The following is a 20132-nucleotide window of genomic DNA, read 5'->3' as shown; positions in this document are numbered from 1 at the left end:
GCCGCCCGATCTGCCACTCGGGAGCAGCAAGGTAGGTGGTGCCCGTCACGTGCTCGGAATCACCTGACTCGGAGCCGTGGAGGGGGGAGGAGGAGTCACGAGGAGGGTGGCCCGGCCCGACTGAGCCCTGAGCCCTCTGCCCTCCGCCCCAGCCCGCACTTCGGCCCTGCCCAGCCACGTACCTTGCTCCTCACCGCTCTCCTACTTTCTTCCGGGCTCCGGAGGCCATCGCAATAGGAGATGCTCTCTGGGCACTTGAGAGAATTGACTGTTCTCCTACTACTATTGTGCTCGCCCAACCAGTATTTATTGATGCCCGCGAAGTCCTGGGGCACAAGGGGCACAGAACTGGAACCGCCTTGGACCCTGCCTGCCCTCAAGTTGCTCCAAGATTAATGGGGATCGGACCTCTGCGTAAGTAGCTTCCGTACGAGATATCAAATCGTAAGGTCAAAGGTAGATAAAAATGCTCGAGAGTTGGGTGGACGCATCTCTAAGGAGCTGGCGTCTGAATAGTTCTAGAAGGATGGATATGGTTGGGATGTGCAAAGGTATGGAGGAGGAGCCAGCCAGAGTGAGGGCAAAGCCTCAACCAAGGCAGAGTCATGGGTGAGATAGGTCGTTCTAGCAGGTAACTGGACCCTGATAGGAAAGCAAGTGCAAGCAAGGGAGAATGTCTTATCCTCTTTCTTCAGCAAATCACTGACAGTGAATACTCCTGCCACTTCACACTCATCAGGACAAGATTCCCCCTCCTCCCCACCCAAAGTCTACTTCTTCAGTAATCCTGTCCACCCATAGAACATTGCATCTTCTATGACCTCCTTCAGATCAGAAACCAAAGGAATGAATAAAGAAAGCAAACCAAAGCAAATGCTTATCACCAATGTTTGGGAAAGCTAGAGGAATTTTTACTCTTCAGTCAGGCTTTAGAATTGGAAATTTGACAAAAGAGGATCCTCTTCCTGAAGGGGGCATGGGTGGTGGTACTGATCTTCCAAGGAAACTAACTTCTTGATTGTGAAGGGAAAGCATGTATGCAAATCTGGGACTTGGTTCTGTCTGAACGTCGAAGTTAAAGGTAGGACACATACTTAGAGGTCATCTAGTACAACCTCTCACCTAAAGAGAATCCACTCTACAGTGTCTCTGACTGATAGACATGCAGCATACACTTCAATAGATGCCAGGGAAGAGAGCTCACTATCTCAACAGGCATCCAATTCCACTGTGGTAAAACTTTGTTTAAAAGTCTCTTATTCAGGTCAAAAATCACACTCCCTGGCGCTTACATACCAGAGTCTATAAGCAGTGGTCATCATCTTTTTCACGACAGCACCTCACATATTAGATTACAGTCTTCATTACCCACTGTCTTCTCTGTTCCACATTAAACATACTCAGTTCCTTCAGCCATTCCTTCTACAGTAATGTCCAATAGCACTTCCTGTGATGATAGAAATGTTCTACATCTACACTGCTCAATTGTTGCTAGTGTGACTGAGGAACTGAATTTTTAATTTTGTTTAATTTTAATTGCCAGATGTGGCTAGTGGCTACCGTATTGGACAGCACAGCCTTATAGTTTCAAATGCACTCTCCTTTATATGCAACTGAGCTTGTCAACATCCATCAAATGTCTGACACCTACAATGCAATACTGACCAATACAGCCTTCAGGGTGACTGTTTAGCACCTGGACAATATTTCTATTAATGCTTTCCAGAATGGATTTTTTTTTTTAATATACATGGAGTATAAGTGGTTCACATTGATAGTCACTGGAACTAGTACTTTGTCAGCAATCCTAGTGACTAAACTTGTATAGCTACATTTTTTAACCTAAATATAAGACTTGATATTTCAACTTTTTGGCTTAGGCTGCGAAGTTTAGGTACTTCAAGTTGTTGATCATTTTCAAGCTCATTTCAATATAGTCTACCAACCAGCCCTTCCAACTTTGTGGCACTTAGAGAATTAGCATTACTACCATCTGACCCATATGTAGTCCTTTACAATTTGCAAGGTACTTTTACATCCATTATGTTTAATTTGATCCTTACAATACCCTGTGAGGTAGGCAAGATAACGAAATCTACATTTTATAGATAAGGCAGCTGAAACAAACAGGAACTAAATAGATTGGATCCTTTTTTACTCCATTGAGCATCTTCTTGTATACTGTCTTCATTCAGATCCTTGCTAGAAATGTTGAAGAGGACCTCCAGAGGCCAGGCTGACCCTGAATTCATAGCACTGACTGATACAGCAGTTTAAGCAGGTCAGTTCCCCCAAAAGGTCTGATTATCCAACCCACAGGTTGCCATTCTGTTCAAAAGGATGGTACAAGAGACAGTCATTTGACTTACATAAATATTAATACCAGTCCCATTGGGAAAAAAGCAAATGAGGGTTGGCTGCCAGAAAAAATTTCTACTTGCCTGTCCACAAAGGGACTGTCATACCAATTGCTTAAGGAAGCCAAGTCTCCCTCTCTTCCAAAACTCCCATGGGGCCATGTTTTATTATTATTTATGGTTCTTAGCACATCCTGTCCCACATTGTAGTTGGTTATATACGTGGCTTAAAGCTAACTTCAAGTCATTCACCTTTATAACACCTAGCACGCAGCCCACTGCTGTCCATGTAAGAGGCACTCGAACCGGTAAAACATAAACCAATTCAAGTAAATGTTCTTCCAACTGTATCTGACTCCCCTCCAAAAACAAACTTGTGACTAGAAGAGGCACAGACAATTGCCACATTCCTGCCAACATGACTGATTAAAATGCCCTTATGATTGGCTTGGTCACAGTTTCCAGAAGGTGCTGAGGCTTTTGCTAGTTAAACCAGCTTTCATTGGATTTTGTTTTCTATGTGTGTTTTCACCAAAAAATAAAGACATTTCTCTAACAATAGGGACAGAATACATGAAATAGGACTACTACTTTTTTTTTTTTTTTTTTTTTTTTTTGCGGTACGTGGGCCTCTCACTGTTGTGGCCTCTCCCGTTGCGGAGCACAGGCTCCGGACGCGCAGGCTCAGCGGCCATGGCTCACGGGCCCAGCCGCTCCGCGGCATGTGGGATCCTCCCAGACCCAGGCACGAACCCGTGTCCCCTGCATCGGCAGGGGGACTCTCAACCACTGCACCACCAGGGAAGCCCAGGACTACTACTTAATAATGCTAGTCAGTCAATAAGGAAAATAAGGGATCAGTAACACAAAACATCTGACTGTAGGTGTTCCAAGAAAGGAAAAAGAACTAACAAACAAGAATATAGTGCTTTACCATTTACAAATCTTTCACATACATTCCATTTGACCCTCACAACAACCCTGTGAGGTAGGCAGCACAGATATTACTCCCATTTAACAGATGAGGAAAGTGAATCTCAGAGCAATTAACTGATGTGCCCAAGGTTCTACAATTAGTAAATAATTTGTATTTATATCAGTCTTTGGCCTAAAAATTCAGCACCCCACCTCCCCTCATACTTGCCTACCTACTTCACAGGGATAATGAAGATAAAATGAATTCAAGGCTAGAAAAATACTTTGAGGGAAAAAAGCACTATATAATTATACCCGCAAACTATAATTTTCCACGATATATGGCTCATTCCCCTTCTTGTCCCAGCTTGTGCGTGAACCCAGAATTTTATATTGCCTCTGTTCTGTGTTCGGCTAAGCAACAAGTAAGGCAGGGGAACAGTGTGATTCTCTTTAAAGTTATATAAATTACAATCAGGATAACTGCTATTATAGCAAGTTGAAAAACAACACAGAAAGGCCAATGTGCAACTGGGACCCACGGAAGCACACAGTAAAGCAAGGCAACATTATCAGATAGGGCATGATTGCATAGAAGGAAATGTGGTGTCAGAGTTCACACTGGCACACACACAGTTATCTAAGGCAAAGTGGTGGCAAAGAAGAGTCATTTGTTCCACATTATATAAACAAGAGCAGAAGATTCATGAGACCCCATGCAACAGTATCTTATGTCACACAGATCTCTCCAGCTGCCTACAGAGAATATAAACAACAGTGTCATCTTCATTTTAAAGAATGACTGTACCTGTGTTCATATCCTGAACTAAACCAAGGAATAGCTCCATGCTAAACTTCCTTGGCTAAAATACAACCAGTACCATCATTCCTAGTCAGACTAATAAACAGAATGTCTTTTAAGGTAATGAATTAGATGGCTGTGTTTAGATGTTTTTTCAGGATTCCCTTTTGATTCTCCTGCTTTTAAGACCCAAAGAAAGTTATATTGAGTTTTTATTGGTGATTCTAAGTATATGTGTTTATAACAGTTAAAGTGTGATAGGTGAATTTAACATTAAAAGAGTACTATAGCATCTGTTCAGAAAAGATTATATACTATACAAACTATTCAAGTCATACAAAACCATTTTTCAGTGTCTTTTCAACTGAGAAGAATCCTATTCAGCACGCTTCTCCTCCTGAGGTGGTTCATACTGAGCAAGCTATGGGGCAAAGACAGAGGAGTTTAGGTGAATTTGATTCTAAATTGGGTAAAAAACTTAATAGTAACAAAACGAGTTAACTATTCAATTTAATTACTGAATCAGTAAGTTTATATTAAAATCCTATCCTTTTTAAACCACTCAGTGATCTTAATATTTAATATAATCAAACCTAGTGAAAGTTCTTTTTAAATAAACCTTTAAAACTACTGGGAAACTAAAACTTAATTCCCATTCATGACTGCACTACACAAGTACTTGATATGCAATAATATATATCTTCCCAAAGATGTTGTGGCTTCTAGTAAGGTATAAGCCACCATATTCTTTCTCTCCACCATAAGTTTACTGAACTTTCTCCTAAAAAGCAGAAAAAAAGAATTATGTGACATACATTAATCTAGCCAGTCAATGAGGAGCAGCTAACGCTTTTGACTTAAAAGGTGCCAAAAAGTTGTGTGGCATCTACACACTGTGGGATCTTGGATAATTTCAGACACTGAATTTTCTGTTATGCCGAGCTGGGGTCTGCTGCAACACTGTGCTAAGATTTGAGTTGTTCCAGTTAGCTGTCAGATTTGAGAAGCTAATTAGACTTCACTGTGCTTTAGTTTCCTCACCTACAAAATGGTCTGTGCACCTGTGTGACTTATCTCACAAGGCTGAGAAGATAAAACACATCGTGAGAAATGCCTAGAGTCACGTGAAATGCATTATGTGATTCAGATGTGGTAAAACCTCAAAGACTTAAGAGTTGACTAGTTTGAGCTTTATGAAAATTCTCACGGAAGCCTAAACAAAGAAAAAACTTCAGCAACAGACAAAATTAAGGGCAAGCAAATGTACCGAGGTTAAGTGCAAACAAGTTTACAGAGTTAACACATTACAGGGCCACCACGTGACTGTGCAGATTGTGCACTGCACAATCTAAGGGGTTCCATTAGCAAAGCAGTGGCCCTGTATCGACCTATTAAGTCAACTGCCTAAGACTAAGAAATCTCCATTTACTTATAAACCACTAATCATTAACCAATATTTTCACCTTTTTGTCGATGAAGGTTCCCAAGAACCTCTTCTTGACCACACTTTGCTCATCCTAGTTACAGTTTGCTTGTGGTTTTCTAGACAGGGCATCAGCTTGGCCTTGCAGTTAACTGAGATTGATATTCACCTGCCTCCCTCCCCTACTGTCCATCTTAGTGAGGTTTTGGTCATATAATCATTAAAGGTGACATTATTTTTAATATGAATTCTTTCAAAAATTTTACCTTTGTTTTCAGTTTTTTATTTTCTTCTACAATAGCTTCATATTTCTCTTTCATTTCTGCCAATTCTAGGCGAAGCAGCTCTATTTCTGGATTTTCTGGGGTGGCAGCTCCTAAGTGATGCTTTAAAAAACTAATATAAAAGTTAAGAATTTACCTGAGCTCAATGAAACTAATGAAATAGCCTTTTGAAATAATTCTCTGATGAGAGTTACCCCACCCTACCACAAATATTTACCCAGAGATCAAAATCCAAATACTCAAAGTAATTTTTTCAGTAATCAAAAGTATTTTAAAGGTTATTATCTGTGTGAAAATATAGGAGTTCAAAAAAATAAAGGCCTTTTTCTGACTTGAAAAATGAAAAGGATACTCCAAAGCACTATTAGGTTTCTCTGGTTCTTCATATAAGGCTACCAAAACTGCAAATCAAAAAGCAGAAAAAACAACAATTAAAGTCTTAAATTAAAATGGCTGAAATTATATTCCATACCCCAGTAAATACTGAGTGTCTATTATACACCACGCACATTGCTAGGACTGTCCATACCATGGTGAAGAAGACAGACAAGGTCACTGCTCTCAATGAATTTACAGTCTAGTGCAAAAGATAAACAAGGAACTAGCCAAAAAAAGACTATCAAGCAGCAGTATAGGGTAATGGGTTATAGGAGCATATTGGAAGAACACCTAACTCAGCCCAGGGCACCAGGGAAGGCGTCCCCAAGAAAGAGAAATAAGACCTGAGACCTAAGCAGTGGTTTCAGATAAAAAGGGAAGGCCAGGGGCAAAAGAACAACATATTGAGGAACTGAAAATTCAAGTGTGTCTAGATGGAGTTGTGAAAAGGGGGGCAGGAAAGGAAGCTGGAAAGGTGGTTAGGGAGGAGACTAGAGGATCCTGCAAGTTCAGTCAGGCCTTGGTCCTAAGAACAAAATGGCATATAATTAAACAGTTATAAGCAGGGGAGTGACAGGATCACTCTTGACTCCTGTGTGGAAGACAGACAAGTGGGACAAGGATTTAAAGGCAGGAACAGCAATTAAGAGGCTGATACGGTAATCCAGTTTAAAGAGAGTGACCTGGGAATTCCCTGGCAGTCCAGTGGTTAGGACTCTGGGTTTCCACTGCAGGGGGCACGGGTTCAATCCCTGGTTGGGGAACTAAGATCCCGCGTGCCTCGTGGCGCAGCCAAAAAAAAAAAAGGGAGAGAGTGACCTGCACTAGAGTGATAGAGGGATGAAAACAAGGTAGATATGTTTGAGAAAAACTCTGTAGAGAATCAACAGGGCTATGGTTAACTGTTGGAAGGAAGAAGGTCTGAATTCAAAAATGTTCTTCAAGAATGAAGTTTCACACACAACATGCTAAACAACTACCAACCAAAAACTTTACCAGTAATCAACACGCTCAAATCAGTATTAAAATATATACTTTAGTGGTTTCATATCCAATAGTTCACGTCAGCACTATCTTTTCCATCTTATTATTGAACACATTCCTTCTAGGATATACTACTCAAGTAAAAATCTCTCTAAACCAGTGGTTAATTTTTTTGTGCACGGAACTCTTTGAAAAATCTGATCAAAGACAAAAAACTCTATCTACACACAAAAAAATGTGCATATCTAGACCCCAGTTTAAGAACACCTCATAAACCAACTTACATGCTCCCCTTTTATTTTTTTAGAGTTGTAATAACCCTTCAAATATAGACAGTATTAAAAAAATCAAATGGGCAACTAATACTAACAACTTACATTAAGTTCTGATACTCTTCTAAACGTACTTACAGCACTGTTTTTTGAGAAATTGGCATATTTACATCATCACTACCCTCTCCTCTCCTTCCCTCTTCTTTCAGTGTTACAGTACACTTTAATTCCTCTACTTATTACCTTTTTCTTGAAACTATGTACTCAAGCCTCTGTTTCTTCTTCCATTAATTTCCACTGATCTCTACCAAATTCTAACTTTATAAGACATGAATACTCTTACCCTTTCTTCCCCTACCCTTTCTTTTAGCTTCTAAGTTTCTGTCAGTAGTAGTTACAAGGTTGATAATTACAGAACCTAATGTAAATGTCAAGTTTCCTGTGCTTTTCTATAGATGAAATATACTTCCTTTTAAACAGACAAGAACTCTATACCCAGTGTTTCCCTTTTTGCCTTAGCAGCCAGGATTTTTAGAGGTTGATACAGTGCTCAAAATAACTAAAATGCCTCTTCTTCCAAATGACTTATCTTTATCTTTAGCCATCCCTATAGCGTTTGTTTTTTTGTTTTGTTTTGGTTTTTTGCGGTAGGCGGGCCTCTCACTGTTGTGGCCTCTCCCGTTGCGGTGCACAGGCTCCAGACGCGCAGGCTCAGGAGCCATGGTTCACGGGCCCAGCCGCTCCGCGGCATGTGGGATCCTCCCGGACCGGGGCACGAACCCGTGTCCCCTGCATCTGCAGGCAGACTCTCAACCACTGCGCCACCAGGGAAGCCCCCATCGCGTTTTAATGTTAGCGTTTTAACGTGGAAATAAGCTGGATAAAAATTATAAGTTAAATCTGTGTAAAGTACACAAAATCAAACTTTAAATAGATCATATCAGTAGATACTCTGTTGTCTGATGTTACTTAGGAGACTGGAAATCTAGGAAAGTTGAGAAGGAATACCAGTAGATGTCAGTAAGGGAAAAGAAGCCTCTCGTGGTTTCCAGTCTCTCATGAAGGAAAATCCATGTATGGCCACAAGGCTGAATATCTTCATTTACCTCCCACTATCATCACTTCTCTGTCCTTACCAGTGTATGTTTCATTCACTCCATCCAGCCACTCTGGCCTCCTTATACCTCCTGAAACTCAACATCACACTTCACTCATGTCTCTGCTCAAATGTCTTAAGAGAGGCCTTGCCTCACCACCCTATATAAAATGGCACACCCATCCTCCTTATGCCCTTACTTTGCTATGTTTTTTTCATAACACTTACCGCTGGTTGAAACTATGGTTTATCTGTCTCCCCCAACTAGGATATAAGTTCATTTAGAGCAGGGACTTTTTTTTTCCCCCATTGTTTTATCCCCGGTGCCTAGAACAGACACCTGAATAAAATGGTTAAATGAAAGAAGTGCGCTTGTGGAGTTTTTTGAGGGGTGGGGGAGGTCGATGAAATTCCAAGAGTCTGTGATACCTCCCCAGATGACAGCACAAGTGCTTTCATGTAGTCCCTTAAATGTTTACTGAAACTTATTTGCAAAGAGATAGGAAACTGGTACCTGAACCTAAGGTAGCAACTCAAAATTACCAGCCCATGCTTGGGAATTAAAAGCCCTGCATTCTGCTAAGACCCAGAGTTGTTATTCTCCCAGAATTTTCTCCTAACTTTTGCTTCTGGCCAAAGAGCAGTTACCAAATTATTTCCCAGATATTTACTGTACTTCTCGTAGGGACCCAGATCATCACCCCTGCCAACTTCTCTGTTCTGCACCCTAGAAAGTTCCAGCCAGTGAGTTGAATGATACATAACAGGCATTCGCCTTACGGCTTAGCTAATGAAGTAAGCAGTACCCACACTACCTCTTGGAACCCTCCAGTTTCAAGCACCTTATTCATCTACTTAGATCTTGAACCCCAGAGTAAGAGATACAGTGTAACAGCTTCCATTTTTAAAAGTGAAAACAATATAACCGTTTTGATGTGCCCTCAAGCTCTTTAAACTGTGATTCTACTTTAATTGTGAAATCTGCACAAAGTAGCAATTGATACAGACTACGAAACTGGGTTCCGTTGAAAAGCCACAGCCAAACCGCTACTTCGGGGATTAGGTTCACTTAGCTACTTTGTAGCCCGCTTTCAAACCTGGTCATTTCCCCCACTTGCCCTTTGTTCAAAGGAAAGTGTTTCTGTACAGGATTTTGAGGGCTCCGAAAAAAGTGTCAGGAGGGAGGAGTTGGGCTCTCAAGGTCTTTAGCAAACATGCTCACTGCGGCTGCTCAAGGCAAAGCAACGGAAGTTGGAGGGACTTCACAACAGCTGCAAGAGTTTCACTCCCTGCGGCGAGAGCGGTAGCGAGTGCGAGGCTACCCAACCCCGGCGGCGGCCGGCAGCCAGGCGTGAGCCGGTCCCCGCTGAACCCCGAGGCCCACCTCGCTGAACCCGGGACGAGTTCCACCTGTTCCCCTCCTGCCCCACGCCACGGCCCGTCTGGGGCGCTGCGCCGAGGAGCACGACGAGGTCACGAGAAACCTTCTCCTGGCCCATGCTCACCCTTGGTCAGCGTGTCCAGCACCCCCGACTTCTCCAAGTACCTCCGGAACTGCTCGCGCTTCGAGTCGGCGGCCTGAGGAGACACGGCGGGTCAGTGGCCGAAGCCCGGGGGCCGGAGCAGGAAGAAGGCGCTGGGAGTCCAGCAACGCCGCCTCCGCCTCGCCACCTCAAGCCCCCCAGACCTGCGCGCGCGCCCCCACTCCCACCCAAGCCGACCAGCGGCTGGCTACCGCCCGCACGCCCCCAGCCACGCCGCGCCCCCTCACTTTGTAATGGGCCATAGTGACAGCGGCAGCGGCGTAGCTGGCGCCGGAGACCGTGGCGGGAGGGCTCGGAGCAGCACTGCTCATGCGCGGAAGGGCGCACGCGCCTGCGCACTTGCGAACCACGGTTCGGGACCGCCGGGGTGTGGCCCGTTTTCATGGCGACCAGGACGCTCTGAATGCCCCATAGTGAGCTGAGCCCAAGGAGGCTGCGTACGCCCGCCCCTCTGTCTAGCAAAGCAGCACTCCTCCTTCCTCTTCCGGTTCTCGCAGAGTTTCGGTTACTTAGTAGGAGGCTGGGTTTTGGTAACTCCGGACAAGTGTCCAGTGGGGCCAAAGGTGGGCGGGGCTCCAGGGGGCGGGGCCTACTGAGCCTGGAGCACTAGAACTCATTCTAGAGACTGGGATCTCCTGACACCGGGAGTGGGCGGACTTGTCTCAACTAGGACCTCCGGAGCTCTGGCAGCGTGTGTGTGCTGGCTTGTCGACCCCCATCTTGAAAAAGGGCGCACTAACGAGGGCAACCCTTGGATTTCCAATGGCTAGAGGACTGCTTAGAATCGTCTGTTTGGGCTCCAGCTCTTATATTTGGAGTCTCCTTGTTTTGTGGCCAACTTGATGTGGGCCTCCGGAGGGTGAGCAGTAATGTGCTAATAATAGCTAGCACTTTTGAGCGCTTACTGTGTGCCTGGCAGTGCATTAAACACATATGTTTCTTATTTTAATTCTCACACCATCCCTGTAAGGTAGGTACTGTTAGTAAACGGTCAAGTATAGATAACCAGTGAGTAGTAGAGCCAAGACTCCGATCCTGGCACTGAATCACGATGCTATCTATAAACTGGTGAAAGAAAGCGACCAGTCTTTTTAGGATTTTATTTACCTAGATAGCAACATTATGATTATATTCAAGACAGATCAGGTTGCAGTCTATAAAGAAACTGCGTTAAGTCCCAGGGGCAAACAAAGTATAATCAGTGTCCAGAAGTAAAAGATGAATAACCAAAAGAGGGAATTACATAGATTAAGAACAATCTCTGAAGGCTGTGCTCCCTTCAAGGAAAAACCTTGTTCCATTTAGCTTCGATTCTGACATGTGATTTTCCCAAAATTAGTGCTATTCTGAAGGGAGCCTGTAGAAAAGTAGTCCTGATTTGGTAACTCTATGTCTTTGAACTTGAAACTAGTCCTTCCCAATTCAGAATTAGAGCCATTTTCCCTTTTTTAAATGGGTTTGCAGTTGTCTGTCTAAACAGGTGGTCTGTAGAGCTGCCCTATCTGTTTTTTCTGTGCTCAACCATCATTAAGCTACTTCTTTGATAATGTAATACACAGAATGTCTAAAAGCCAACAGCTGTTCAGATCTGAAGGTCTGTGGGAGCCCGCCTACCAATGAGGCTGTTTGTCAGCGACACTAAATGATTTGGAGGACAAGCAGTAGGGTTACTGCAGGTTTTGACCAACTCGGATTCAAAGGACAACCCTCCCAAAGAATCAGGAGTGTCTGGAATGTCAAGTGGATGGAAGTCTCCCTGTGAAGGAGGAAGCGTTCTGATTGTGCTCGCTCTGAGCTGGCCCTTGAGGTTACCTTTAGGAGGTGATGCCTGCTTTTCATTTTCTGCAGAGGGACCCCAAGTAGCACGAAGCCATTTCGGTTTCCAGGTGTAGTTAGCTGGCAGAGAGAAAGCTGTTTGGGGTGACTGCCCCGTGTGGTTGTTCAGATCTATAGCATCACCTGGAAGAGAACAGTGACCTTTAGAGTAGTGGTTCCTTTTGCTGTCTTTGCCATCAATTTCTCTTTTTCCCCTCAACTGGTTACCATTAACTTCTTTTCCAGATATTTTATGAGTGTCTCCTTTATTACTTGAGTTGATGTTTTGAAGATGACCACAGGTAGTACTAAGCATACACATCTCAGAAAGTAGCGTTTCCTGTTCATCCAAAATGCCTTTGTCATCATTTCCACTGTGATTATCTGGATCTGTCTGAAATGCAGGTGGATTTAAACCAGGGTACGCTGCTGTGTGTGTTTGCTTTTCCACTAACAGACTGTAATCAGTTGCAGAAGAGAATCGTTTCAGTGAATTTGCAGATGTGTTTTGATATTTGGCAAGGTTTTGTTTTGACTTGTTGGTACAAAATTCATTATGTTCATCCTTCAATTTATATTGTCCCCAAAGCCCTCTTTTAATCTTTTTAAAACCTAGATGGAATATTTCTAGAACATTTAAGAAAAGTGAAACAGTAGCTATGGATTGCATAAATAACAGGAATATCGTCTTTTCTGTGGGTCTTGAGACAAAACAATCAATTATATTTGGACACGGGTGGCCATGGCATTTAAATAGAGGCTCTAAGTGAAATCCATATAAAAGATACTGTCCAATCATGAACCCAACTTCAACCACAGAGCGAGTGAAAATGTGTATCACATAAGTGCAAAGCAAGGTTCCTCTGAGTGGAGCTTTATTTCGTTTCCTTTGCTCAAGCTGACGCAGTTCTTGCTCCAATCTCTTCCGATCCCCAGGCATTTCAAGCTCTACCTCCTCCAGTTCACCCCTCAGTTGAGCTTTCTTCATCTGCCTCTCCTTCTCCAGAACTCTCAGTTGGTACAAAGCATGGCCCATGTAGACCAGAGATGGTGAAGACACAAATATCACCTGCAAAACCCAGTATCTAATGAGGGAGATAGGAAAGGCCTGATCATAGCATACATTTCTGCAGCCGGGTTGTTCTGTATTACAGATGAAGCCAGACTGCTCATCATTCCAGACATCTTCAGCAGCTACACCCAGAACAAGCATTCGAAATATGAACAGGACGGTGAGCCACATCTTCCCAATCATGGTGGAGTGGATGTGAACTTCCTTCAGAATGCCTCCAAGGAAATTCCAGTCCCCCATGTTTATTTAGTCAGCCATCTTAGCTCTGAACCCCATCAAATAGGAGGCAGATAAATTCTTCCATTCTGAGGGGTGTACTATTTCTTAAGGCAAACCTATGGTCAAAATATGAACAAAGCATCACTCTTTCAGCATGCTGGTTGCTCTACTTTTTTCCCTAGAAAGTTGTAATAATCTGTTACCAAGAATATGTTTAAGATGTCAGGAATATAAAATAATTTATGTTTAGACCTTACAATGCAATGGGGAAAAAAAAGATACCTGGAGGAGGGGTGTATATATTCCCTCCTATGAAGAATAGAATTATAGGAATTCCTGTAAGAAAAGAGTCTTCTTACTCAGCTGAAGTTTGTTGTTTTATTTTTTTTAACTGAGAACTTTTGGAGAGGTTCCTAAAACTACTGACTTGATCTTACAAACCTATTAAGATTATTTTATATAAAAACTATAACCAAAGTCAATGATTTTAAAATCTCATTTATGCACAAAGGAAAAGGCATGTTTCATTTCATAATTCAGTAAGATACAGCATTTAAAGAAACCAAAAGAAACAAATCTGGCTCTCACTATAAGAATGTAGATTCGTTTTTTAATCCACATTTAAATGTCTAAATTCTAGTTTCTTTCTGGCAGTTTTTGAGCATTTTCAGAAATCATTTCAGTAATATATTTATGAATATTTATGGAATCATTACTAACTTTGCTGTGAAAATTTTCCAAAAATTCTCAACTATTTTGTACTACCAGGATGTTATTAGATAGTGCTTGAAATAACTGGATCATTGGTATGGTGGTAGTATTATAGAAATTTTCATTATAACAGTATTTGACCTTTTTAAGACATGTAGCTTGCTTTGTGGAGGGAGCAGTGGGGCGAGTTATAATATAGATGCTTGGATTATGAGCCAGTAGGTTCCATATTAGAGTTGATACCCTAGGATATCTCAGAGAAAGTATATCCCAAAGGAAAGAAAAAAAGAGTGAATGTTTTCATTCACTTTCATTTAACATATAAATGTATGTCCTATATCCCTTATAGAAAGGGAAATGATACACAATCAAACAACATACTGGGATATTATAGCTACAAGATATGTGCATCACAAAAATCCTATGAAGTAGGTATGTTGTTCCCCCATTTTACAGATCAGGAAACTGAGGCACACCTTAAATTACCCAAGATTACACAGCTAGAACTGGTATTCAAACTCAATCACCATGGCTCTAAAGTCAGCTCTTAACTGTTTTACTAAACTGTTATTTTTCCTGTCTAAGCACACTTGAAATTCTCACGAAAGAGATATTAAGAAATCATCTGTTTTCTCTTACAAGTTTAATTATTTACATTAGGTATGTCAAATAGTGACAGTTTTGACTTTTTAAATAACAGGTTCTAGAGTCTTTAGTTCCTTTTTGAAAGCTTTATATAGTTCAGAAGACTTGCAGAAGCATCAAACTTCTAAAATTGAGTTGTATTCCTGAGATAGAGAAAATTTCTATTTGACTTTATTATGTTAATAGTACTATACTCTTTGACCCAACAATCCAAAGCATTTTAAAGTGTAAGCAAAGATACTATTCTTGTTGTTTATAATAATCATAACTTGAAAATATCCAAAATAATTATCAATACAAGAAAGACTGTATTGTTCATATAAATAATAGTACATCCACAGCGTGGTACTATGCAACCAATAGAAGTAATAAATATATACTAACATAAAAAGACATTGATATATCATTTCAGTAACATTCACATTATAAAATATTGAATAATATGGCCCCATTATTGTAAATTTATTTATATGTAGAGATGCGTCCAATAAAGCCTAGGATATTCATCAAAATATTAACTATGATTATCTCTGGATAGTGTGATTACAACTGACTTAATTTTTTTATAATTATATATATTTTAATTTTTTCTTTTACCATGAGCACTTTACTGTTAAAATCACCAAAGGAAATTAAAGGTTTTTTTTTTCCTTAAAGGACAAGTGCATGGTATTTCCTGAAAGAAGAAGTACTATTATTTAGCTTCAAATCTTAGGTCCTAAAGCTTTCATAGCAAATGACACAAATACTAATATACACAGATACAGTACTATAGAGTTCAAAAGAAAACAAAAAAATTTCAAATGACTCTTAATTAGCTAAGACAGAGAGATTAACACAGACCTTTCTCAGTTTAGGTAAATCTGAAGCAGATCATGCTTAAAAGTTATACCACAGCCATCTTCAGCTTAATCTCTGAATGTGTCCCTTTGCAAATGTAGAGCAGATTCAGTTTGGTTCAGTGCAGTGAGTGAGTCAGGCATCAGCTAAAATCCATCTCCCTGTCTTCATTCCTGCTTCTAAAATAGCGCTACCCAATGGAACTTTTTTTTTTAATCCGGTGGAACTTTTTGCAGCAATGTTGGAATAGACTCTATCTGCACTGTCCAATAAGATGGCCACTAGAAACACATAGCTATTGAGCACTTGCAACGTGGCTTGTGTAACAGAGGCACTGAGTTTTAAATTTTATTTAATTTTAATTAAATGTAAATAGCTACATGTGCTTAGTGGCTACCTTATTGGGCAGCACACATAAAGAATATTTCCAACATTTCTAATACTACAGCACAGTTTAGGAGACTAAAATTATGAGCCCTAAATTAAGCTGAATAAATGGCTCCTCTATAATTCAGAGATGTCACATTTAAAACACCAGATGTTTGTGTGCTTTTTTAATGGTAACTTTGCCCCCCGGGGAACCCAGAAAGACATCACAGTTTTTGGTAATGTGAACGATGTTTCTAGTACCAAAATAATCTAACTAGATAATAACTTCTTAGTCATCAGTCTTAATAATCAATGGGTCATGTCCGATTTCATAGTTAGATGAATCCTGTTTCTCTGTCTAGTTTTCTATTATTAACAATTACATTGCACTTTAGGTCATTAAAGATCTCTCTTCAGAGCTAGTGACCTAGTGGGTTGGCAATGGCAGATAAATATTTCTTCCCTGGGCTTCTTTGCCAACTATAGCTAATTTTCAAATTAAATGCAACCCTTTCATCAGGAAAATATATATATATTCATATTTGTATATTATGTATTATATAAATTATATATTATGTATAATATATAAATTGTTAGTAAACTTAAAAAACACTAAGCTTCATTAGTAGTCAGAGAAATACAAATTAAAATAAAGTATTATTTTTAACTATCAAAATGTAAATTTTTTCAAGTTTTATAATACCTGCTTTTGGCAAAAGTATGAGGAAGCTCGTGCACCACAACTACTGAGCCTGCGCTCTAGAGCCCGTGAGCCACAACTGCTGAGCCCGCGTGCCACAACTACTGAAGCCTGCAGGCCTAGAGCCCGTGCTTCGCAACAGGAGACGCCACCGCAATGAGAAGCCAGCACACCGCAACGAAGAGTAGCCCCCGCTCGCCACAACTAGAGAAAGCCCCAGCAACAAAGACTCAACTGAGCCAAAAATTAATTAATTAATTTTTAAAAAGGTAATTTAGAGGGCTTCCCTGGTGGCGCAGTGGTTGAGAGTCCGCCTGCCGATGCAGGGGACGCGGGTTCGTGCCCTGGTCTGGGAGGATCCCACATGCCGTGGAGCGGCTGGGCCTGTGAGCCATGGCCGTTGGGCCTGCGCGTCCGGAGCCTGTGCTCCGCAACAGGAGAGGCCACAACAGTGAGAGGCCCACATACTGCAAAAAAAAAAAAAAAAAAAGGTAATTTAGGGAATTCCCTGGTGGTCCAGTGGTTAGGACTTGGAGCTTTCACTGCCATGGCCCGCGTTCAATCCTTGGTCAGGGAACTAAGATCCCACAAGCCACGTGGCATGGCCAAAAAAACAAAAAGGTAGTTTAAATCTATCAGAATTAACATAGCATTTCCGCTTCTGGATGCTTGAAATATCCATTCATTCATTCATTCATTCATTCTCAAAGACACACTGCACGTACTAGGATGTTCACATAGCACTGTTGGTAATAGTACAAAATCAGCAACAACTTAAGTGTTCAATAGAGGAATGGTTAAATAAACTATTACATCTTTATCATTAGCAATTCAGAGAATAAAGATCTCTAGGAACTAACAGAAAGATCCCTAAGTCATATTATAAAACAAGTTACAGAACAATACATGTAGTGTGATCTCATTTATCTTGTTAAAAACCTTCATTTCAGGGCTTACCTGGTGGCGCAGTGGTTGAGAGCCCGCCTGCCGATGCAGGGGACACGGGTTCGTGCCCCGGTCCGGGAGGATCCCACATGCCGCGGAGCGGCTGGGCCTGTGAGCCATGGCTGCTGAGCCTGCGCGTCCGGAGCCTGTGCTCCGCAACGGGAGAGGCCACAGCAGTGAAAGGCCCGTGTACCGCAAAAAAAAAAAAAAAAAAAAAAAACCCACTTCATTTCATATGTACATTTAAATAGCTAAAACAGCGAGATTAACCCAAACCTTTCTTAGTTTAGGTAAATCTGAGAAGCAAATCATGCTTTGAGAAGTTATACCAAAGTCATCTTCAACTTGTTCTCTGAATTTATCCCTTGGGGGGCATAGAGCAGATTCAGTGCAGTTCAATGCAATGAGTGAGTCAGCCATCAACTGAAAGCCATTTCCCTTTCTGCTCATCCTGAGTCGTAAAAGGTCTAGGAGAATATACACCCAACTGTTGACACTGGTCATCACAAGGGAAAAGAGCAGGTTTGGGGTGGAAAGGTAAAAGAGTTTCTAAGTTCTTTGTTTAACCAAGAACATAACTGTATTCTCATACTCAAATTTTAAAGAATTCTGAAACAAATCCCAGATCAGCTTTTCTCAAAATGCTAAAATACTACTTTTCTCACTATAATTAAGCATGTATCCTCCTTTCAGAATACAGCAACATGTTTAGGTGGGTTTTAAATAAAACATGCTTATGATAAAAGAAGAAAAAATTGTATTTCCTGCGTTCAGGTGACCTAAAACTACTATTTTGGAAAAAGAATGGCCAGCAATCTGGGTTCCATACAAGAAAAGGACACAGGCATCCCAGCTTTCAGATATGACATTTTACCTTTTGTAGATACCCACTCATAGAAGAACCACTAGCCACATAAAGGATGAGAATCTTATCATAGATGAGACTCCAAAAAAAGTCCAGGTACATAGTGTGCACGAGAAAGGTAGTTCCAGGTTCCTTGGGATCCTAGACACACTATTCAAATCTTTTTGTTTTGTTTTGTTTGGCTGCGTTGGGTCTTTGTTGCTGCACATGGGCTTTCTCTAGTTGCAGCGAGTGGGACTACTCATTGCAGTGGCTTCTCGTTGCGGAGCACGGGCTCTAGGCAAGCAGGCTTCAGTAGTTTCAGCACGCGGGCTCAGTAGTTGTGGCACACGGGCTTAGTTGCCGACACTATTTGAATCTTAAACTAGCAATCCAGAGAATTCTTCCATCAGGTATTTCTACCATTCTTGGTACACCCTCAGAAAGGTTCCTTCCCATACTCCCATGATACTATTTTTTTTAATAAATTTATTTATTTATTTATTTGGCTGTGTTGGGTCTTTGTTGCTGTGCGCGGGCTTTCTCTAGTTGCGGGGAGCGGGGGCTACTCTTCATTGCGGTGCGCGGGCTTCTCATTGCGGTGGCTTCTTTTGTTGCGGAGCACGGGCTCTAGGCGTGCAGGCTTCAGTAGTTGTGGCGCGTGGACTCAGTAGTTGTGGCTCACAGACTCTAGAGAGCAGGCTCAGTAGGTGTGGCGCACGGGCTTAGTTGCTCTGCAGCATGTGGGATCTTCCTGGACCAGGGCTCGAACCCATGTCCCCTGCATTGGCAGGCGGTTCTTAACCACTGCGCCACTAGGGAAACCCCGTCATGATACAATAAACTTTTGGTATTTGGGGAACACAGCACTGATAGACCAGGAGGGCAGGAGAATATGGGCTGTCAAGTCATTACCAACCTTTAAATCCTGCCCCTTCTTAGACAAGTTACTTGATTTTTTGTAAGAGTTCCCATATCCTCCTCTCTAAGACACAGAGTAATAGCTGCCTTTCTGGGTTGTTAAAAAGATGAGCAATAATGCATATAAAGCACCCCAAACAGTGACTTATCTACTCGAACGGTGATGGAAAGTGATAATCAATAGTCTGACAGATGTGAAAAGTTTTTATTTTCAGCATAGAACATTATTTGTGGATTCTACCAAGCAATCTCTATAGTATACCCTCCTGGGAGAGTAAGTCTCTTTTAGAGGATACGTACCCTCATGCAGCACGCCTGGGAAAGAGCCAATCTTTGGTTCTCACTTCCCTTCCCTTTTCTTTCTTCCTCTTCCCCCTTATGCACAGGCGAGCCCCTTCCTTAAACCCTAACTCCTTTTGTAAGCAGTCTTTGAAACTGGCGACTTCAAGGGTGTTTTTTCCTCTTTATAAAATTGTTAGCATTTGCTGGGACTTCTCTGTTGCTTCATAGAGAGTTCTCCAGTTTTTTCCCAGATGGCTCTTTTCATTAATTGGTTTGTGTTAGGGGCAGGTCAGTTCGCTGGGGATAGGAAAACGTTGAAAAACACAGCAAATAAGACGCAAGCTAAATAAGCTGCAATTGCTATCCAAAACCTTGGATCTTTCAGCAGTGCCTTATCAAAGCAGCTGAACACGGTATAACCAATGGACATCCCAGCAAATCCACCTGCAATGTGAGCTGCAAAAGACACCTTGAGAAAAAAGGGGGGAAAAATGGGAATAAGTGAAGAAAATGTTAATTGCATATTTCAGCTGTTTAAGAAACAAATACCATCCCAGTCAAAGAGTCTTAAAAGTCTGAACAGCAAGGTGGTGAGACAAAAGAGACAAAAAAACTCCATGTGCACAGAGAGGAGATATTCCAAATCATGCAAAGCTAAAAAAAATATCAGTTCACTGGCTCTGAGTACAGAAGACAGAGCCATCATTTCTCTTT

At 41.6% G+C, this 20132-nt stretch overlaps 3 protein-coding genes and 1 long non-coding RNA gene across 9 annotated transcripts in view; 1 reads left to right on the top strand and 3 right to left on the bottom strand.

Moving 5' to 3' along the window:
• The first annotated feature begins 16 nt into the window (after positions 1-16).
• Positions 17-3363, top strand: LOC125960693 (uncharacterized). The gene is made up of 2 exons (XR_007470621.1): positions 17-414; positions 2196-3363. It is a non-coding gene; the product is annotated as an uncharacterized LOC125960693 (long non-coding RNA).
• MYCBP (MYC binding protein) lies at positions 3273-10411 on the bottom strand. The gene is made up of 5 exons (XM_004266427.3): positions 10283-10411; positions 10017-10089; positions 6134-6182; positions 5764-5893; positions 3273-4495 (listed from the first exon to the last, which is right to left on the bottom strand). Exons 1-5 carry the CDS (start codon positions 10364-10366, stop codon positions 4451-4453), a joined length of 381 nt encoding a protein of 126 aa, XP_004266475.2. The 5' UTR covers positions 10367-10411; the 3' UTR covers positions 3273-4450.
• A 1128-nt stretch (positions 10412-11539) lies between these two features.
• GJA9 (gap junction protein alpha 9) lies at positions 11540-13345 on the bottom strand. The gene has a single exon (XM_049695446.1). It carries the CDS (start codon positions 13180-13182, stop codon positions 11638-11640), a length of 1545 nt encoding a protein of 514 aa, XP_049551403.1. The 5' UTR covers positions 13183-13345; the 3' UTR covers positions 11540-11637.
• A 5982-nt stretch (positions 13346-19327) lies between these two features.
• Positions 19328-20132, bottom strand: part of RHBDL2 (rhomboid like 2) — a 56637-nt gene continuing 55832 nt past the window's right edge. For 5 of the 6 annotated variants that reach the window (XM_033422085.2, XM_033422087.2, XM_033422086.2 and 2 more), the window contains one exon: positions 19328-19887. In XM_033422085.2, the coding sequence (XP_033277976.1) occupies positions 19708-19887 (180 nt within the window). In that variant the 3' untranslated portion in view covers positions 19328-19707. The remainder of the gene's footprint in view (positions 19888-20132) is intronic. The other variant, XM_033422089.2, reaches the window with a different exon arrangement.

This window comes from Orcinus orca, chromosome 1 (genome assembly GCF_937001465.1).
Source record: "Orcinus orca chromosome 1, mOrcOrc1.1, whole genome shotgun sequence".
In the NCBI taxonomy this organism is placed as follows: Eukaryota; Metazoa; Chordata; class Mammalia; order Artiodactyla; family Delphinidae; genus Orcinus; species Orcinus orca.
Note: the sequence above shows the minus strand (reverse complement) of the source record. Positions and strands in the feature narration are given on the sequence as shown.

Excerpts from the sequence above, each read along its gene's own strand:
- GJA9 (XM_049695446.1), bottom strand. The coding sequence starts at position 13,182 with ATGGGGGACTGGAATTTCCTTGGAGGCATTCTGAAGGAAGTTCACATC.
- MYCBP (XM_004266427.3), bottom strand. The coding sequence starts at position 10,366 with ATGAGCAGTGCTGCTCCGAGCCCTCCCGCCACGGTCTCCGGCGCCAGC. Across the intron at positions 6,183-10,016 it reads GCTGGACACGCTGACCAAGG|TTTTGGTAGCCTTATATGAA; the intron begins GTGAGCATGGGC and ends TTTGATTTGCAG. Across the intron at positions 4,496-5,763 it reads ATAAAAAACTGAAAACAAAG|CTTGCTCAGTATGAACCACC; the intron begins GTAAAATTTTTG and ends TTTGCCCCATAG.